General features: G+C 40.5%; 1 protein-coding gene across 4 annotated transcripts in view; it reads right to left on the bottom strand.

Moving 5' to 3' along the window:
- CCSER1 (coiled-coil serine rich protein 1) overlaps nt 1–17,758 on the bottom strand; it is a 1,061,474-nt gene that overhangs the window by 115,033 nt on the left and 928,683 nt on the right. Inside the window, exon 10 of one of the 4 annotated variants that reach the window (XM_073340700.1) lies at nt 2,949–2,987. The exons of the other annotated variants lie outside the window; for them this stretch is intronic. Within the exon in view, the coding sequence (XP_073196801.1) occupies nt 2,979–2,987 (9 nt within the window). The 3' untranslated portion in view covers nt 2,949–2,978. Of the gene's footprint in view, nt 1–2,948; nt 2,988–17,758 lie in introns of those variants that run through there. 4 annotated transcript variants of the gene reach the window in all.

Raw genomic sequence — 17,758 nt, 5'->3', positions numbered from 1 at the left:
AGGATAAATCTCTAAATAATGTACCTTGCAATTTGTATGCTACAAATCTGCAATTAGACAGGGTCAGATTTGGATCCCATTTACACCATTATAAATCTGGAGTAACTCCTTTTAAGTAAATTGAGTTTCTCTAGGTTTACAGCAGTACACCTGAAATCAAACTGAACCAGCTTATTAATACTAATGTTATCTATGGAAAAGTTGCCCAATTGAAATAAATGGTTCCTAACTTGTTGTGTAACTGCTGTTGTTGGAGATGTGTTGCATACTTCATTTCTACTTCAGGTGTGTACATGCCCACTGAACCAGAGTTGGAGATTTTTCTCTTAGTGCACTCTCAGTGCTGCTGCACAAGGGTATAAAGGGTGGAGCTGCCCCAGGCCCTTCTTAGTTCTCTTACCAGCCAGACGCTAATATAAAGGAGAAGGACGATGGGTCATGGAATGGACATGTACAACACATCTCAAAAAACAACAGTTACACAACAGGTTAAGAACGTTTTTTCCTTAGAGTGATTGCATATGTCTATTCCACTTCAGGTGACTCACAAGCAGGGCAATTCAGAGGTGGGTCTGAACGATGACTGAAAAACTACTTGTCCAAATGTGGCATCATCTCTGGAATGCTGACATATAGGGCAACGAGTAGTAAAGGTGTATATCAGTGACCAAATTGCAGCTCTACAAATCTCTGTTGTAGACACCTGAGCCAAAAAGACTGTAAAAGCTGCTTGAGATCTTGTAGAATATGCTACCACCTTGCTTGTGGAGAGGGAGGGTGGTTACACTGGTAATGTTATAGCACAGACAAACGCAGGACAAAATCTTCTGTGTTGAAACTGGTAGGCCTTCATCCTGTCTGCAACTGACATGAACAGCTGGGATGATGATCTAAAAGACTTAGTTCAGTCCTCATAAACAGCCAATGCCCTTCTAACATCCAAGGTAAGGAGCCTCTCCTCATCCTTTTGAGAATAGGTTTTAGGAAAGAAAGTCAGTAAGTATATGTCTTGAGATACTGGCACCAGGGACAGTGTTCTGGGTTTATTCCTGGACTGCACCAGGTGATGCTTTGAAGATCTAGTCCCCCCCATGGTACCAAGGGCTAATCTTGTTTCTGAGGTAAGCCTGAAGCCAGGGCCTAAGGATCCACCAGCACTGGCTGACTTGTCTTCTGAACCTTCAGAGAATCCAGCACTAAGAGACAATAGCTCCCATTCTCCTGCACAGGCCGCCAGTGTCATCAGTACCATGACATTTTTATGGTGTGGTTGTTACCCGAAAGGACCTGGTGCTGTACCGGGGGTCGGTCTCAACAACCTGGGCACAGGTGTTGGAGTCAACACCACACAATGAGAAGGGGTCAGTACTGGTGACAGCATCTTCTCAGAGCACGCTCTACCTTGTTCTCCTAATTGTTTACTGGTAGATGGTACTGAAGATCTCAATCTTTGAGCAGAGCCAAGACTTAGCTCCTTCTATGAATGGGCTGATCTTTTGGGTTTCTTTCTTGGCACAACAGAAATCTGCTTTTAGTTTTAAGGAATTTTTCAAGCTTCAGTAACAGATGCTCTTTAAGAAACAAAGTGGTTTAAAAGCTCATTAGGGCTACGGATTCTTTGTTCGAAAGGTTTCAGAGGAGTAGCCGTGTTAGTCTGTATCAGCAAAAACAATGAGGAGTCCTTGTGGCACCTTAGAGGCTAACAAATGTATTTGGGCATCAGCTTTCGTGGGCTATAACCCACTTCATCAGATGCGTGGAGTGGAAAATACAGTAGGCAGATATAAATACATAGCACAGGAAAAGATGGGAGTTGCCTTACCGAGTGACCCTCCCCACTTGGTAAGGCAACTCCCATTTTTTCATGTGCTGTGTATTTTCATGTGCCGATGCCCAAATAAATGTGTTCGTCTCTAAGGTGCCACAAGGACACAACTTTTACCATTTTAGGATCTAGCCCAATGCATATAAAAATGTGCACAAGTGAAAAAGAGTGCATAAGAACAATTCATTCATGGTCCGTATAAACACTGTGTATGAAATTACCTTTGTTACTTTAAAAGAATTTATACTATGTTCTAACAGAGAATAAATATTTTGTAATGACTTACCTTTTCTCTTGCCTGATGGCCCAAAGTACACTGGCGAGCCAAGCCATAAAGCCAATGATTTCTGGCAATGTTTTAGAGGGTTATAAAAAATTGTTTCTCAAAGTTTATCATTGCACTATGTAGCAAATGACACACTTTAATCAAACTTCAGCTATCTTCAAACAAAATAATTACATCTTTAAAGCAAGAGTCGATTAGCCATGCACCAATCCTCTGTATGATATATTACTGAAAGGAATAAAGTCACGTAAACGATATTTATAAATGGCAACTTTATCTACGGAAGTTAGTTCAGACATATACAAATAGAACAGTAAGGATGAGAATGAACAGTAACAAAAGTTATTTATCCATCAGTCTGTCATTAGAAAGGAGAACAGTACAGCTGAGTACTAAGCATCTAATCTGAAATATTAGCAATAGCAAACTGAACTACCAATGCAACTCAAGGGGTTCCTTCAAATGAAAGCAACTAGCTCTACGGACTAGATTAGGCAGGTGTCAACTCATTAAATTAATGACACCAGTGGTTCCCAAACTGTGGTCTATGAACTATGAGCAGTCTGTGGAGAGCTAGTTGGCCATAAGATGCTGCCTCTCCTCTTTGTTTCTACCTGAGGTGGTAAATTAAAAGAAGCTAAACGTACATTAAATAGTATCCTAATATCACCTTTCCATGTAAGCAATTACTCTAGTTACCACAGGGATGTCAATCCATCTTTAATGGGAAAAGAGGGGGCTGTAATAGATGATCTCTATGAAGATGTAGTCCACAGTATGAAAAAGTTTGAGAAACTCTATACTAGTTTTTACATAAGCGTAGCACCATACCTGGAGACTGGGATTTCCTTCAGACGGTGGTAATGATTACACGAACTGTAGCCAAGAATGCACAATGGAACATAACGGATGAGGGAATAAAAACAAAGAAAATGGAATGAAAATGGTAAGAATGCATATGAAACAAAGATGAATCACTAAACAAAATTAGCACTGGCACCATTGTGGACATTAAAAGGAACGAAATAACCTCATACTTCCTGCCTCATTCACTAACTTTGAGTACAAAAAACACCCTTGTTAACCTCATCCCTTGATTAAGTGCAACTATTACTTATAACTTTGATAACGAAAGGTTAAGTTTCAGTCCATGCCACCTTTCATTATACTTTCTCCCCCTTTTTAATGCACTATTGGCTGTGGAAACAAAGAGCTAGATCCTCAGCTGATGTCAACCATCCTAATGCAATGAAAGTCCCTGGAGCTAGATTAGTTTATAGCTAAGGATCTGGCCCAATATTTTATGTTAAGCTACAAGTACCTGGGGTGATATCCTAGGCCCACTGGTGCACAAACTGGCCTGTGTAGCCCCCTTTGGCATGAATTGAAAGTTCCCTAGTGCACTTCAACAAACAGCTCTAAACTGAAGCCCACTAGAGAACTTCTAATTTGTGCCAGTAGAGGCTACATGGACCAATTAGTGTGTAACACGAGTGCACTTTAGAAATCATACCCCGATAGTGTGCATTCCTGCTCTGTGTAGACAAGCCCTAGGTGAAATTTTATTATGTCTTAAGATCCCACCTAAAGCATCCTTATTGCATATTTGTGGTTGTACAACAGAACACAATAAAGACCATGCAGTTGAGAGAGACATTCTGTCATTAGATTCGGGGAGAGTTTACTTCAAATCAGTAAGTGCCATGAATATACTTCCCCTCTTTTTGCCAGACCCCAGATCTGTTAATCTTTAAACATACACACTACAAAGCCCATCTATTCTTGAAGGAATTAAGCTTGGAGGAGTTTTCATGAAATGCCTTTATTCGTGGGTCGGCTTTTGATGGCTTTAAGGCCTGATCTTGTAGATACTGAGATGCACAAGTTAACTTTTCTCACATGCAGAGTCTCAAGAAGTTAAATTTTGATCATAGTGCTTATTTTGGGGTGTGTGTGGAGGGGGGGTATTTATTTACATGGGAAGAACCATCCATTCTATGATTTTTAAGGTAATTAAGCAAGCTAGTAAGACTGGTGCTCACTGCTTTTCTCATAAACACATAATAAATACATGGATGGATACGTTGTCATATTCTGTATAATTTAATTTCATAGGTGCAATCCGGTGTATTCCAGTTTAAAGGGCTTTTCTCCATTCTAAGTGAAGTCACTAAGTGATGTCCCTTTCCCTCCTGATATTATTGCAGAATTCATTCTTTTTACCTGTGATAGTCACAGACCTTTCTTGGTATAATTAGATTCTTATTATATCTCTGCCTCTGGACGTTTTCTGATCATTCCAGCCCTAATTCAGCAAAACACTTGACCACCCGCTTCAATCCATCCCTATTCAGCAAAGCACTGAAGCTTAACTTTAAATACTTGTTTAAGTCCCATTAGAGTCAATAGGACTTATGTAAAAGCTTAAGTGCTTTGCTAAATAGGGATAATTTGCTGAATCAGGGCTTCTTGGAAAATCAGATTATCAGTATGTATAAATATCCATGACAGTGATTAGAGCAAATAAAAAATAAATTCGCTCTGGGACTGAACCGGGGACCCAGATCTGACCACCCCTGAACTTTGGAGAAATTTGGATCTTCATGTAAAGTGCGTGGCACAGGCCTATCATGCTGGTATTCCCCCTCCCCTCCACACACACACAAGAGAAGGCCATTGCATCGAAGTTAAATGAATTCTTTTCATTGGTCTTCACTGCAGAGGATGTGAGGGAGATTCCTACTTCTGAGATATTCTTTTTAGGTGACAAATCTGAGGAACTGTCCTAGATTGAGGTGACAATACAGGAGTTTTTGGAACAAATTGATAAATTAAACAATTGTAAGTCACCAGGACCAGATGGTGTTCACCCAAGAGTTCTGAAGGAACTCAAATATGAAATTGCAGAACTACTAACTGTGGTATGTTAAGCTATCACTTAAATCAGCTTCTACATCAGATGAAAAGGAGTACTTGTGGCACCTTAGAGACTAGCAAATTTATTTGAGCATAAGCTTGAAGTGAGCTGTAGCTCACGAAAGCTTATGCTCTAATAAATTGGTTAGTCTCTAAGGTGCCACAAGTACTCCTTTTCTTTTTGCGAATACAGACTAATACGGCTACTAGTCTTATACAAGATGACTAAAGGATAGCTAATGTGACACCATTTTTTAAAAAGGGGGCCAGAGGCGATCCTGGCAATTACTGGCCAGTAAGCCTAACTTAGTACCAAGCAAATTTGTTGAAACTATAATAAAGAAGATTTATGAGTGAAGATGGTCAGGGATGCAATCTCATGTTCCGGGTGTCCTAAGCCTCTAGCTGCTCAAAGCTGGGAGTCAATGACAGGGGATGGATCACTTGATCATTTCCCTGTTCTGTTCATTCCCTGTGAAGCGTTTGGCATTGGCCATTGCCAGAAGACACAACAGTGGGCTAGATGGACCATTTGTCTGACCCAGTATAGCCATTCTTATGTTCTGAGTTAATTTACTGTAGGCAATAGAACGTTTTCCATTTGCTGAGAATGTAGTTTGTATCTGCTATATTTTTATCTATTAAAGTGCTTCCTTCATTTTTTTTTATTTCATACATATTATTAGGGCAGTTCCACCAGCATAACAACTGAATAAAACTGCAGAGACCAAAGTACATTAAAGTCAATATTTAATAAAAAACATTAAATGCATTTTTCCTGTTATTCAACTGGTTTGTCAGAAAACCATTAAAACTATTTCTAAAGTAATTGAAATGACTTATTTTCTGAATCGCTAACAACTGGGGTTTTTTTAAAAAGGAAAAAGCCACAGGTCCTCACATATCTTAGTGCATCACCATATATTGTGCAGCTCTATTGATAGTTCAAAGAAGGAAAATGATGGAATTAATTACTGAAAGTTAATTTTTTATGCTACAATTCTCCAGAGTGCACCATTACAGCTTTAAATTACAGAAAAAAGAAGTCTGAAAATAAAACAGAGAACTAAAGCACAGACACACACAAGAAGTGCTGATGTAAAAACAGATATGAATCAAAGAACTGAAAACCATTTTTTATAGTGTATGAAAATGAAATAGTACAGGACAGTAAAATGAAACAGTAGCCAAGACCACAGAGATTTAGGCAGCACATTTACCATCCTACCCCACCAGCTTTTTAATATTTTAATTACAATTGGAAAACTTAGCAGTAGTTTCAATTATGACCATTCTGTTCTGCAGACCAACTTTTGATACTGTGCCAGTAAAACCATAATTAACTGATACAATCTAAAAGATGTCTAATATTAATTGGATATTGCTAAGCACTGATGGAAAAAATCTAAACAAATGGAGTCTAAGCGAGTTGTCTATAATTAACTCCCCATAAGCTCTTATTACAGTGCCCACTGAGGACTGATGTGCGGAATTGCACATCACAAATAAAAGTAATCTTAAATGCAAAAGGACACCAGAATTATGACCTAATTCAGCAAATTACTTCATATAAATGGTCTCATCCGAACGGGGTGGGGGGTGGACTACTCATGTATTTAATATTAGGCACGTGCTTAAGTACCTTGCTGAATCAGGACCCACGAATATTGCACTGACAGTAAAGTAGATTCAGAACACATTTCCCTTCAACTAGACCACCACACAGAAGTATGCTAATTCAGCATGATGCATTAGCAAAGCGTAGCTGGGATTCAGTTGAAGAATACAATGCTTTTGCATTTTATCCTACATCGTACTGCTAATAGAAGGCTAAATCCTGGCCTTTGCTGCCAAAAGATGCACAACAGAGGTAACAGAGTACAGCCAGATAAGCATCTGCCACTCGAGAAAGTCTGTCACACGGCAAGATGTCTCAAGAGAAGTATGCACCGTGTGTGTGTGTGTGTACGTGTGCATGCATAGAGGACTCCTTCTTAGTCAATCATTTATTAAATGCACTGTATCTCCTTCAATTCAGTGTTTCCCATGCTTTTGAAAGCTGAGCCTCTCTTCAGGAAATTGAAACCAATTGCATCCCCAATGCAAACCTGCCAAATGTTTGCAGAGGCCTATTCACCTTAATTTATACATTTTACACCCCTCCCAACCCAGCCCCATCCTCGCACACAGGGGAAAAACCGGTAAAGATCTTCATAGCATGACACTTCCTCTCATGCATGCTTCAGTGGGCAGTGAAAAAGTGAACAATGTTGCCATTTAAAGTACCATTACTGACTTCTGAGTTTGCACCTACTGAAATGGCTCATGACTCAGAGCTATTGCAAACTCAGGAAGACATCACTATGTCAGCTATACTCACTTCACAGTGTGAAGATTTTCTACATAATCATAACAGTTAGAAATGTACTTTTATTGCAATGAAAGATGAGACTCTGGAGAACAATCCAGAGGTATGTCCAGGCCCCCACCGAGTCCTTTGCTCCTTTTCCAGAAGGAATGTCCCACACTTTGGGAAATATCATTTTAACTGATGCCAGCACGTTTATTTTCTGTCAATATTCGTTTACGGCTAAAGTGTGCCTGTTAGACACAGCTAACATTAAAACGCAGTGTGGAGCCCCAGGGGAAGTATTGGGAGGCATTTTCCCCTACCTTATTCCCATCTCCCGATAGGTCTACAATCTACATTTTCCTATTTTTTTAAATCAACGGTTCACTGAATTTTCTACCTTGTTTTATTGTGTTTATACAACTTACCTACAGCATGCAGAATTATCTGATTTGAGAAAATATCTACTTATCACAGTTTATTTTATTTTCGGAGTTTTCTTGATTTGATCTCACTAAGTTCACAGCAAGGGAAACTTATTTTGCTTCAGCTAGGAAACCACTGGCAGAGTCCAAATGTCATCAAAATAAAAGCTAGTTCACAAATTTGTTGTGGGATATGATTGATATAACAGAGGCGGGAAAGAATGATAAAGAAAATGCAGCTCTATACCCTCCTCTTTAAAATAAATACCTGTATTTTTTTTAAAAAAACTAACTCTCTCCCATTTAGTGTGGATGGAAAGTGATGGTCATATAGTCTGAATCTACTCTCAGTCTAAACAGATGTAGGAAAAGGTAACAGGGAGAAGAAAATGGTATATGTTCTTATAAAAGCCATACAACCCTAGGGAGTTACAAATCAAATTCACTGTCTTAATTCTCCAAACTATAAATTATTACTTTTTACCTGAAAAAGACCTCAAGCCTGTTTTTAAATTGACTCCTCCAGTTCTCAACCTATAATCTTGAACCCTGAATTTATACAACCATCTTTTACGGGACTGATTTTCTGAGATATACATTTTTGCCATGCTTTCAGCTTTGTCTCTCAATTAGTGAGGTTCTCCTGTGCATTTAATAAGTGTGAGTCTATTGATGTAGCTACAACAATGAATAAGGACAAACACAGGGATGGATTTTAAGCAGCACCACAACTTTATTAAACTTAACCTAGGTAGGGGAGGAACACTACCTGCCCATCTGCCATACTTGGCATTTTAAGTTGTTCCATTTTAGAGGTTATACAGCTATTACCATATAATGTAATATAACTGATTCTCCTCTGTCTACCTCTAGGACTTAGCTTGTTCTTCTCAGTCCTCCCACCCACAAAGAGAGGGTATTGAAAGGCGTGACCTTGGTCCACAAAGGCCACAAGATCTTCCCCTAACCCATGAGTACAAAGCCCAACAGCAAAATCCCAGGCCTTTTGCTTCTGGGAATTGTTCCTTTTATCCTTTTAGGCACATTGGAAAATGGCTGCAAGCTGCAATGAACTAACAGCCTTACTGAGAGCTACCATTAATTATTAAATTCAATTCCTATTTAATTTAACTGCACCTCAAGGATTTGTGAGGAAGGCAAAAAATTCCCCATGCCACTGCCAATTTGGCTCCTCTGGGAAGAAAACACCCCTCTGAGCTAGTGATGAGCTGCCAAAATCTTAACAACGGGTTCCCTCCTCACCCCACGAGGGGTCGTTACCCACCCACCCCCCGCGACTCCTGCCCCATCCAACTCCCCTGCATTCCTTGACGCCCCCCCCAGACCCCTGCCCCATCCACCCCCACCCCTGTCCCCTGACTGCCCCCAGAACCAGGCAGGAGGGGCTCGTGGGCCACCGTAGTGGGTGCCCACCCCTAAGAGCCGGAGGCACCTGCCAGGGGGCAAGGTGGGGAGTCCCGGTGGTGCTTACCTGGGGCAGCTCCCAGGAAGCATCCGGCAGGTCCCTCTGGCTCCTAGAGGCGGGCGAGCGTAGCTAGGTGGGGAGCAGGAGGAGTGGCCGTTCCCCCCACTGATCACATCAAAAGTGGCGCCTTAGGCGCTGATTTCCTGTGTGCTCTGGGGCTGGAGCACCCAAGGGGAAAATTTGGTGGGTGCAGAGCACCCACCGGCAGCTCCCCACCCCGCGCCCAGCCCCAGCTCACCTCTGCCTCCTCCCCTGAATGCACCGCCCCACTTTTCCGCACCCCCCCACCCCTTCCCGGCTTCCCACGAATCAGCTATTCGGCGGGAAGCCTGGGAGGACTGAGAAGCAGGCGGTGGCTTCCCACTCAGGCCGAGGGTGGTGGAGGTGAGCTAGGGTAGGGAGCGGTTCCCCTGTGCACCCCCCGGGCGGCCCTCCTCGCAACCCCCCCGCCCCGCCCGAGCAGGAAGCCGCCGCTTGCTTCTCAGCCTGCCCCGGCTTCCCGCGTGAACAGCTGATTCGCGGGAAGCCTGGCGGGGGGCGGAGAAGCAGAGCGGGGCGGTGCATTCAGGGGAGGAGGCAGAGCGGAGGTGATGTGAGCCTGGGCCAGTGGTGGGAAGCTGCCAGTGGCTGCTCTGCACCCACCAAATTTTCCCTGTGGGTGCTCCAAGGCTGAAGCACCCGTGGAGTCAGCGCCTAAGGCAGCACTTTTGGCCAGTTAAATTTAGATGCCCTTTTAGAACCGGTTGTCCCAGTTCTAAAAGGTCTTCTAAATTAACAACCGGCTCCAGCTCACCACTGCTCTGAGCCCAAAACAGGCTTCCAATTCAGGGTGAGAAGAGTGGAACTGCTAGCAGAGAGCAAAGAGAGGCTCCACATGGCTCAGGCTAGGCTTTTAGTTAACGAAAGGGGAGGGTGAAGGACCAGTCAAGTCCCTTCCTCTCCAAGCTAGCCAATGAGACTCTGAATGGGAGAGGCACCTCTGCATCCCCTCAGCATGTGTTTTCCTCCCTTATTCAACTGGGCTGTCCCAGCTGCAAGCTGCCCCATCAATTTTCCCTCCAAGTGAGGTGGGTAGGTGGCATTTCATGAGTCCACACTGGCTGACTCCCTTATAGTCTACATTTTCAACATGCAACTCTATCCTCTTATGTGATATATTTTCCAACAGCTTCCCCCAGAATGAAGTCAGTCAGTGAAGTCTATGCTGCTTTGGATACTCTTAAACTGGTAAAATATGTTATTTACCCTCCTGCCATCTTACACTTTCCCAGTAGTAACCAGCTATCTCCAAGAAGGCCTTTCTTGTTCCCTTGCCGTAGGATGAAAACAACAACAACAAACCACTTCCTTTCTATTCCGATACTTGTGTTAAAAGGTCATCAGCAGCACTATTATACTGCAGATTCTAACTGTGGCACACTATCTTTCTTGGCCTGCTCCACTTTGGAAAGCTTTCAATTATCTTGATTATGTCTCTCTACTGGGGTCAAAAAGTTAGTCTCTAAAGGTCCATTCATTTCTGTTAGTCTTCCCTTTTGCACCAAATGTTATGCAGCATTTGAAAACCTTGCTTTCTTACAAATGGATTTTCTGTCACATTTTAAACAAGCCTCCAAAATAAAACACTGAGTGGATACACTACTTTTAAAAAACAGCAGCAAAACAATGTATGTCCTACATCTCATGCAAAGTGCATCCTTTACAGAGGGAAGGGAAGGGTTCAGTATGATAAGTTATCTTTATGATGACTATTAGGCAATCAGATATTAAGCATTCCTTTCAGTCTAATATATCCATCTGTATATATTTTTTCATATTAACATACTTCTTACAGACAGCAGAGAAATAGGTCTATAGGAGTAATCTGAGTGAGAGGATGGTGTCTTAGAGAACTGGAGTAGGGAGGTCATTTCCCATGGAGAAACAGCCTGGAAACCAAAGGGAAGATGGACTGGGGCAGGGAAATGCAAGTGATATGCAGGCAAGATGCTGGAAGTTTGGAAAGGATAGGGAAATGTGTTCGGATATAGTACCTGAGATGTAGAGCCAGGGAGATTTGTGGAACGCCTTGATGTCAGAATGAGACTTTTAAGCTTGATACATGGTGACATAGCAACAATTCTCAACCTTTTTTATTACACCAGATACTGATACCTCCAGTCATGTTGTATGGCACCTCACTCCATGATTGGTCCCATTGACTTTCATGAATCAAAACCATTCATTTTTGCAGCAAGCGTGGACGTCATGGTGACGAAAGGGGCTGCGCAGAGAGAACATCCAGTTTTCAAACTTTTTCAAGAGGGTTTTTCGGCCCACAGAGCTGCATGTGCCAGTATCCTTTGTTTAGTCATTCATGATACTTCTGTGAAATCAGTCAGTCATTCTCTCAGCCACACACTGTGATCGACATATTGTCATGTCACGCAGTGCTAGGATTTTGGCTTGTATGCAGTGAAGGTGGCAAGCTACACAATGAAGCTTAATGGCATTTAGAGCCTGTTTCTGCCAAGAGCTAGGGACCCTAATCTTACCTTGAAGAAACCTCAGAATCTTGAAGGACTGGGCCCTTATTCTCAGCAAGTTACTCTTGCTCTTGATGTGTAGTCAGTCACATCTGAAGTCACTGTAATGAGAATGCTGCTAAAGTCTAAAACTGGCTAAGCTCTTCCATCAGCACCCTGACGAATTTTACATTTAGAATTGCCTCACATGCAAAAAACTACCTTCCTTTCATGCTATCTTAAAGTCTAGCAATTTCTTGAAAGGTAGTGGTGAATTTTTTCCTGGCTTCTTTAAGGGAGTTCTATACACCAGCTCTATAGGAGAGAAAGTGGCCAAACCAAACCACTCAGATCAAAATGGAAAATGGCATATTGAGGGCTGCAGTCTGCTCAAGTTGCACCTCCCTACTAATGCTAACAAAGGAAGAGGTGCTCTCTGTTCCATTCCATAGATATCTGTCAGTTGTTTTTGCTGGGAAAGGCTTAAATGATTCTAGCCTAATACATTCTACAGCAGCTACTTTCAGCACTCTATCCAGATTCTGCAGTATATCCAATTCCAAATCCTTGACACTTATTGTTTCAGTCAGCTCCCCATCTTTAAACCTGTGCTTTAATTCTGTACTACCATGCTCAAACCCTTTATGGGTAATTTCACCAGACAAGGAATAGGAGAGGAGAGAAGTGATTAGGGTAAGTGAAGATCAGAGGATGCATTTCAATCCTTCTTTACAGGTATCTTCATGGTCCTCCTCATGGCAGCATCTGAGCATCTCCCAAGTGTATAAAAAGAGAAACAACAATAAGCTATGTCACTACCCCACTTCCCAGCCTGTAGGAGAAATAGTTTGTGATTCGTTTGTAGGCTTTTGGGTTTTGCTGCTTCTTTTTTTGGTTGTTGCTCTCCTCTGGACTTTCTCTAATTTGTCTACATCCTTCCTGAAATGTGGCACCCAGAACTGGACACAATACTCCATATTTATCAGGAGTAGAGATGGAAGAATTGCTTCTCGTGTCTTGCTTACAACACTCCTGCTAATACATCACAGAACGATGTTTGGGTTTTTTGCTAAAGCATTATGCTGTTGACTCATATTTAGCTGGTCATCTACTATAACCTCCAGATCCCTTTCTGCAGTACTCCTTCCTAAACACTCATTTCCCATTTTGAATGTGTGCACTTGATTATTCCTTCCTAATTGGAGTACTTTCAATTTGTCCTTATTGAACTTCCTATTTACTTTAGACCATGTCTGAGTTTCTCCAGATGATTTTGTATTTTACTCCTATTCTCCAAAGCACTTGCAACCCCTCCCACCTTGGTATCGTCCACAAACTTTATAAGTGCACTCTCTGTGCCATTATCTAAATGAAGATATTGAACAGAACTGGGCCCAGGACGTTCAACCACGTACTGTGTAATTCTCACACTTAGAGCCCAAAGTCTCACCAAGTTCATGACTCACAATCAGAGCTGGGCAAAATTCAGTGGCTTTTGTCTCTAAGAGTTTTATGCAAAATATTTGTTGTGGTTTCAGCTCATGCACCTCCACCTCCCACCCCACTCCCAAGTTTTCTTTCACATTTGTATGAAGGCCAAACACTCAAAGTGAAACTTAATCAAAATCAGAGAGAGGTTTCAGCAAGAGTTCAGATCCTGGCAAGAACTTCCACAAATGTGGAGGGGAGGGTCAGCTCTGGTTTTGGCTGGGATCCATCTTGTGGAGAGGAACCTGAGTAATTAAATTCAGATCCCCATTTCCCCAAAATTTCAGGGGCTTTTGAAGCTTTCTGGGGTCATCTCTAATCAAAACTACTGAGTTTCACCATTGACTTCAATAGGGGCAGGATTCTGGAGGAATTTGGAGTGCAGTTGGCACGGGTTCACTTCAAACTGGACCATCATTATGAATCTTTTCAACTTTGTATTTCAAGACAGTTTTATGGGCTTTTTGGTTCCTGATATATGGTTTGTTCAGCTCTATTCAGAACCCTCCCCATCCCACAGGAATTCTCAGTGAGACAGATTTCTCATTTGTCTTCCACAGGGGAACAAACACAAAACAGATTTAGCAGACGCAAGAATCCAGTCTATGGATTCCCAGCCTTGGGCAGGAAAGTGAGCTTGGCAATATAATGGCACATCATGCTCAGACTCTTGAAATAGGAGAGTGGCTGTCAATGGTTCAGCAGCAGCATCTGTGGATTTGAGGAGCTACACACCATATGCCAGAGAGCTCTTCTCCTACCTTTAAAAAAGGAACCATTTTAGCACTAAATGAGAGGGAAGAGTTTTACTCAATTTTAAAGGTAAAATTAAATGAGTAATTTTCTAAAACCTTCTTGATAAGTGACCCATAGACAACAGTTGCTAAAAAATGAAAAAAAATTCACTTTGTTACAATCCTATATCATGAGAAAAGGAAAGAGAAAATGGAACCAGTATGTAATGTAACATTTGCAGACGTGTACTCTACCAAATACCTACAGAGCGCCTTATAGTGCTTTCCACTGAATAGGTTGATTAGAAAATAATATTTTCCAGATGCTCTACAATATGTAACTACAAAAATAAATTTGTATTTTAATTTGGACATTACTATGGCAAACAAGCAATTGTCTGATATGCAGTGACAGATATTATACTGTATTCAGAATGCTCTCCCCATGCTAGCAAACACGCAAACTTCAACAATTCCTCTGAGAACAACAGTATCCCAAATATCTGTGCAGCTGTTTAGTAAAGACTCTCTTTTTGACAAGAGTGGTTGGTTAGATGCTCATAGGCATAAAAAAAATTGCAAGTTCAAGGAAACAATTTCTTAGGGAGTTCTGCTATCCTTAAAGGGTTCCGGAACTAAAGATTAGCAATATTTAAATGTGGAATAGTTTTGTAAAACTTTACTTAAGCGACAAAAGGGCAGGAATTAATACTCTATAATTCATTCAGTGGACTTTGTTATTCTAATTAAAGAGAAATGTAAAGAAAGTTTATGAAAGCAATTTGCATCTGTTAATTTTTAGTGTTATTTTATTTAGGCTAATAAATTGTAAGCAGGAAAATATTGATGTCTTAATTCCACCCTGAGAATTCTTTTCAGCCTATCAGATAATTTGATTTCTCTTGCTCATTTTGTTTACTATATTTGCATAAACAAATATCCTTAAGATAAAAAAAAGAAGAAATATTAGAATCAGGACAAAAGGGGCTGTTTCTCTCAAGTTATAACGTATAATAATTAAGTTATTCTTATTAGCAGCTCTGTGTCAATTTAGGAGATTAATTATAAATTTGGATTCAGCTTCATGAGTTCTAACCCAGTTCAAACGAAGTAATTTTTTGTTAAATTAAGTAATTTAAGGCTTCTTTTTGGAATAAACGGACTTCAAGTAATTTCATTTGTAACCGTGGCATATAGGATATGTTTTGATGCATCGATGGAATTAGACCTCAATTGTTATGGACATTATCACTAGGGTAACAAAAATATTGATTCAGAAATCTGATAGATTATTGTCTTAAGTGTGTTCTTAATTAAACAAAACATACATTCAAACAGTTTGTTTCAAACTCATCCATATTTTCTACTACATGCACACACATAAATATAATTATTTATACTTATATTCTCTAAAATAAATGATGTTTACGCTTACTGTTCAAATTGTGCATCCTTCTCAATCGGTGTCCACCATTAAACATAAACAATGAAGGTCACCTCCAAAGCCTATTGAAGTCAAGGTAAAGACTCCTATAAATTGAATGGGCTTTAGCAGTATTCAAGAAACTGTCAGAAACATTTTTAAAATGGATATCACCCTCCTCATCCATTTTGTTCTCAAAAATGGTTGAATCTTTTCTCCTCATACAGACAAAACAACAAACACAAAGATACAGGTGTCTATTTTGTCATTTATGTTGTGTTCTACCCTAGCTACAAACTCAACTAGCTAAATCAAACTCAACTACTTTTCCAAGTCATGACAAACATATAAAATCCTACCTACACCGCAGAGAGAACTGTTCAGATTAACAAATTTTGGACATGGCCATCTGTCCTATTAAAACTAAAGTCCATTAAAATACACTGAAGCAATTTGGGACTTTTCATTTAATTGAGAGTTAGGTTTCACAATAACTGTTTACTACTGTGTGAGCTGTGCAAATACATTGTCCTGTGCTATAAAAACAACTATGCCGTACATACTCATAGAGATAACAGCATTTAGCTAATGCTAGACAAACAAACATTTCAGAATTCCCTTGCACTCAAAAAAGCTGAATTTTAATCAAGGAAAAAGTGTGTCAATTGCTTACTTTTCCAAAGAAAAAAAGTATTAATTTTTCATTTAACAATTGATTCAAAAATTGTGGTTAATGAATAAACATCTCCATTTTCCAGGATAGGACTACTTTATTATTTTACCAGTGCTCGTATTCTGAGCTGTATATATTTAGTTGTGGTTTCAACTATTTGCTTTGGTTGTCTAGGACTGAAAGGTGGTCTACGAACAGAATATTGCTAAGTGCTAAAGATGTGCATGCACATTACTACTGTCCCGGAAGAATTAAAGTAGGAGCAAGAAGAAAGATCAGTGAATTGGCTCATGCATTAGCCATATGAATTGCAGCCAATGCAAGAAGCTATGTTCATTACAGTGCAAGAACGCATGAGACCACCGAGTCATATCCAGGATTTCACCACAGTGCTTATCCACACTTTGCTGTGGAATGCTAGCAACACTGCAAATCTTGACCAACAAAAGACTTTTTTTTGTGGTCTTTTATCTGCCTCATAAAGATAATGATAAAAGGGAATATAGTTCTCACTGACCTCGTAATTAAAAAGGTGACAGAAATACCAGAATAAAGTGCTAGTTGAACAAGAAGATGGCCAGTACCTCTAAAGCATCGTTAGCTTCAGTAGGTGTTCTTTTTGTGTGCCATTACTAAATCACAGTCTGATACTTTCGTAGAATATTAAGCATAATGCCACAGTCCAACAAGTGTCATTATGAATGTGGTAAAATGCAATTCTCCAAATAGAAATCAAAGTGTATCTGCAGTCTACATTTTCCTTGATCTGGATGCTGTTAAAAAACAGTGATAGGTTTGTTTTTTAAACTAGGCCTATTATTTATATATGTAAATATGTAAATACACACACACACACACACACTCTACTTTACGTTTTGAAAAAAATACATCCCTTGGTTATATCATAAACTAGTAGGAGAAGCAGCAGTGGGAAGCACTTGTTATTGAATAAAGAAGATCTAAATAGGAGCCTCTGTGGCCAGCCTAAGGTGTGGTGGACATCCTTTCCTGTTCCCCTCCAAGATACAGAAAATGGGTGGATACACAAAGAGACGCTGAATCTTCTGCTCTGAGAGAGCCTGTGGATGGAAGGGAGGAGCTGATTTAGACTATCCTTTCGTCCCTTCCTTCCCATGACACCACCAAGGATATAGAAGGGGGAAAAGGAGGTGATCAACTACTGCATGGTCATGGGCTCCAGATTGCTACATCAGCTTTCCTGATCGAATTAAATTGGGATCCCAAAGATCTACAGCCTTTGTGGCTGGCTGGCTCTGCATTGCTTTGAGGATAGGGGCAATTGTCCCAAAAGATGGTGGGAGATCTCAGAGGCTTGTCTCCAGCACTCCGAAGTGACTATAGGGCTTTCATTTAGAAAGAGATATTTGCAGCAGAAGCCATGGCTATATTTTGCTACCTTTCCTGGCTCATGACATAAGAATGTTGGAAGCTTCCATCCCTAGTTCAGAAAGAAAAGGGGATAATTAATTGGAGATAATACAACAATAAAAATGCATGATTAATAAAATTAATCACAATTCAGTTCAGTCATACTTTAAATACTAGAAAGTGCACATGCATTTGGGGATTATCCAGGCTTTCTACAATGGAGATGGAAATATTGTACAATTTAACAAAGAAATTGTCT

This window comes from Lepidochelys kempii, chromosome 4 (genome assembly GCF_965140285.1).
Source record: "Lepidochelys kempii isolate rLepKem1 chromosome 4, rLepKem1.hap1, whole genome shotgun sequence".
In the NCBI taxonomy this organism is placed as follows: domain Eukaryota; kingdom Metazoa; phylum Chordata; order Testudines; family Cheloniidae; genus Lepidochelys; species Lepidochelys kempii.
Note: the sequence above shows the minus strand (reverse complement) of the source record. Positions and strands in the feature narration are given on the sequence as shown.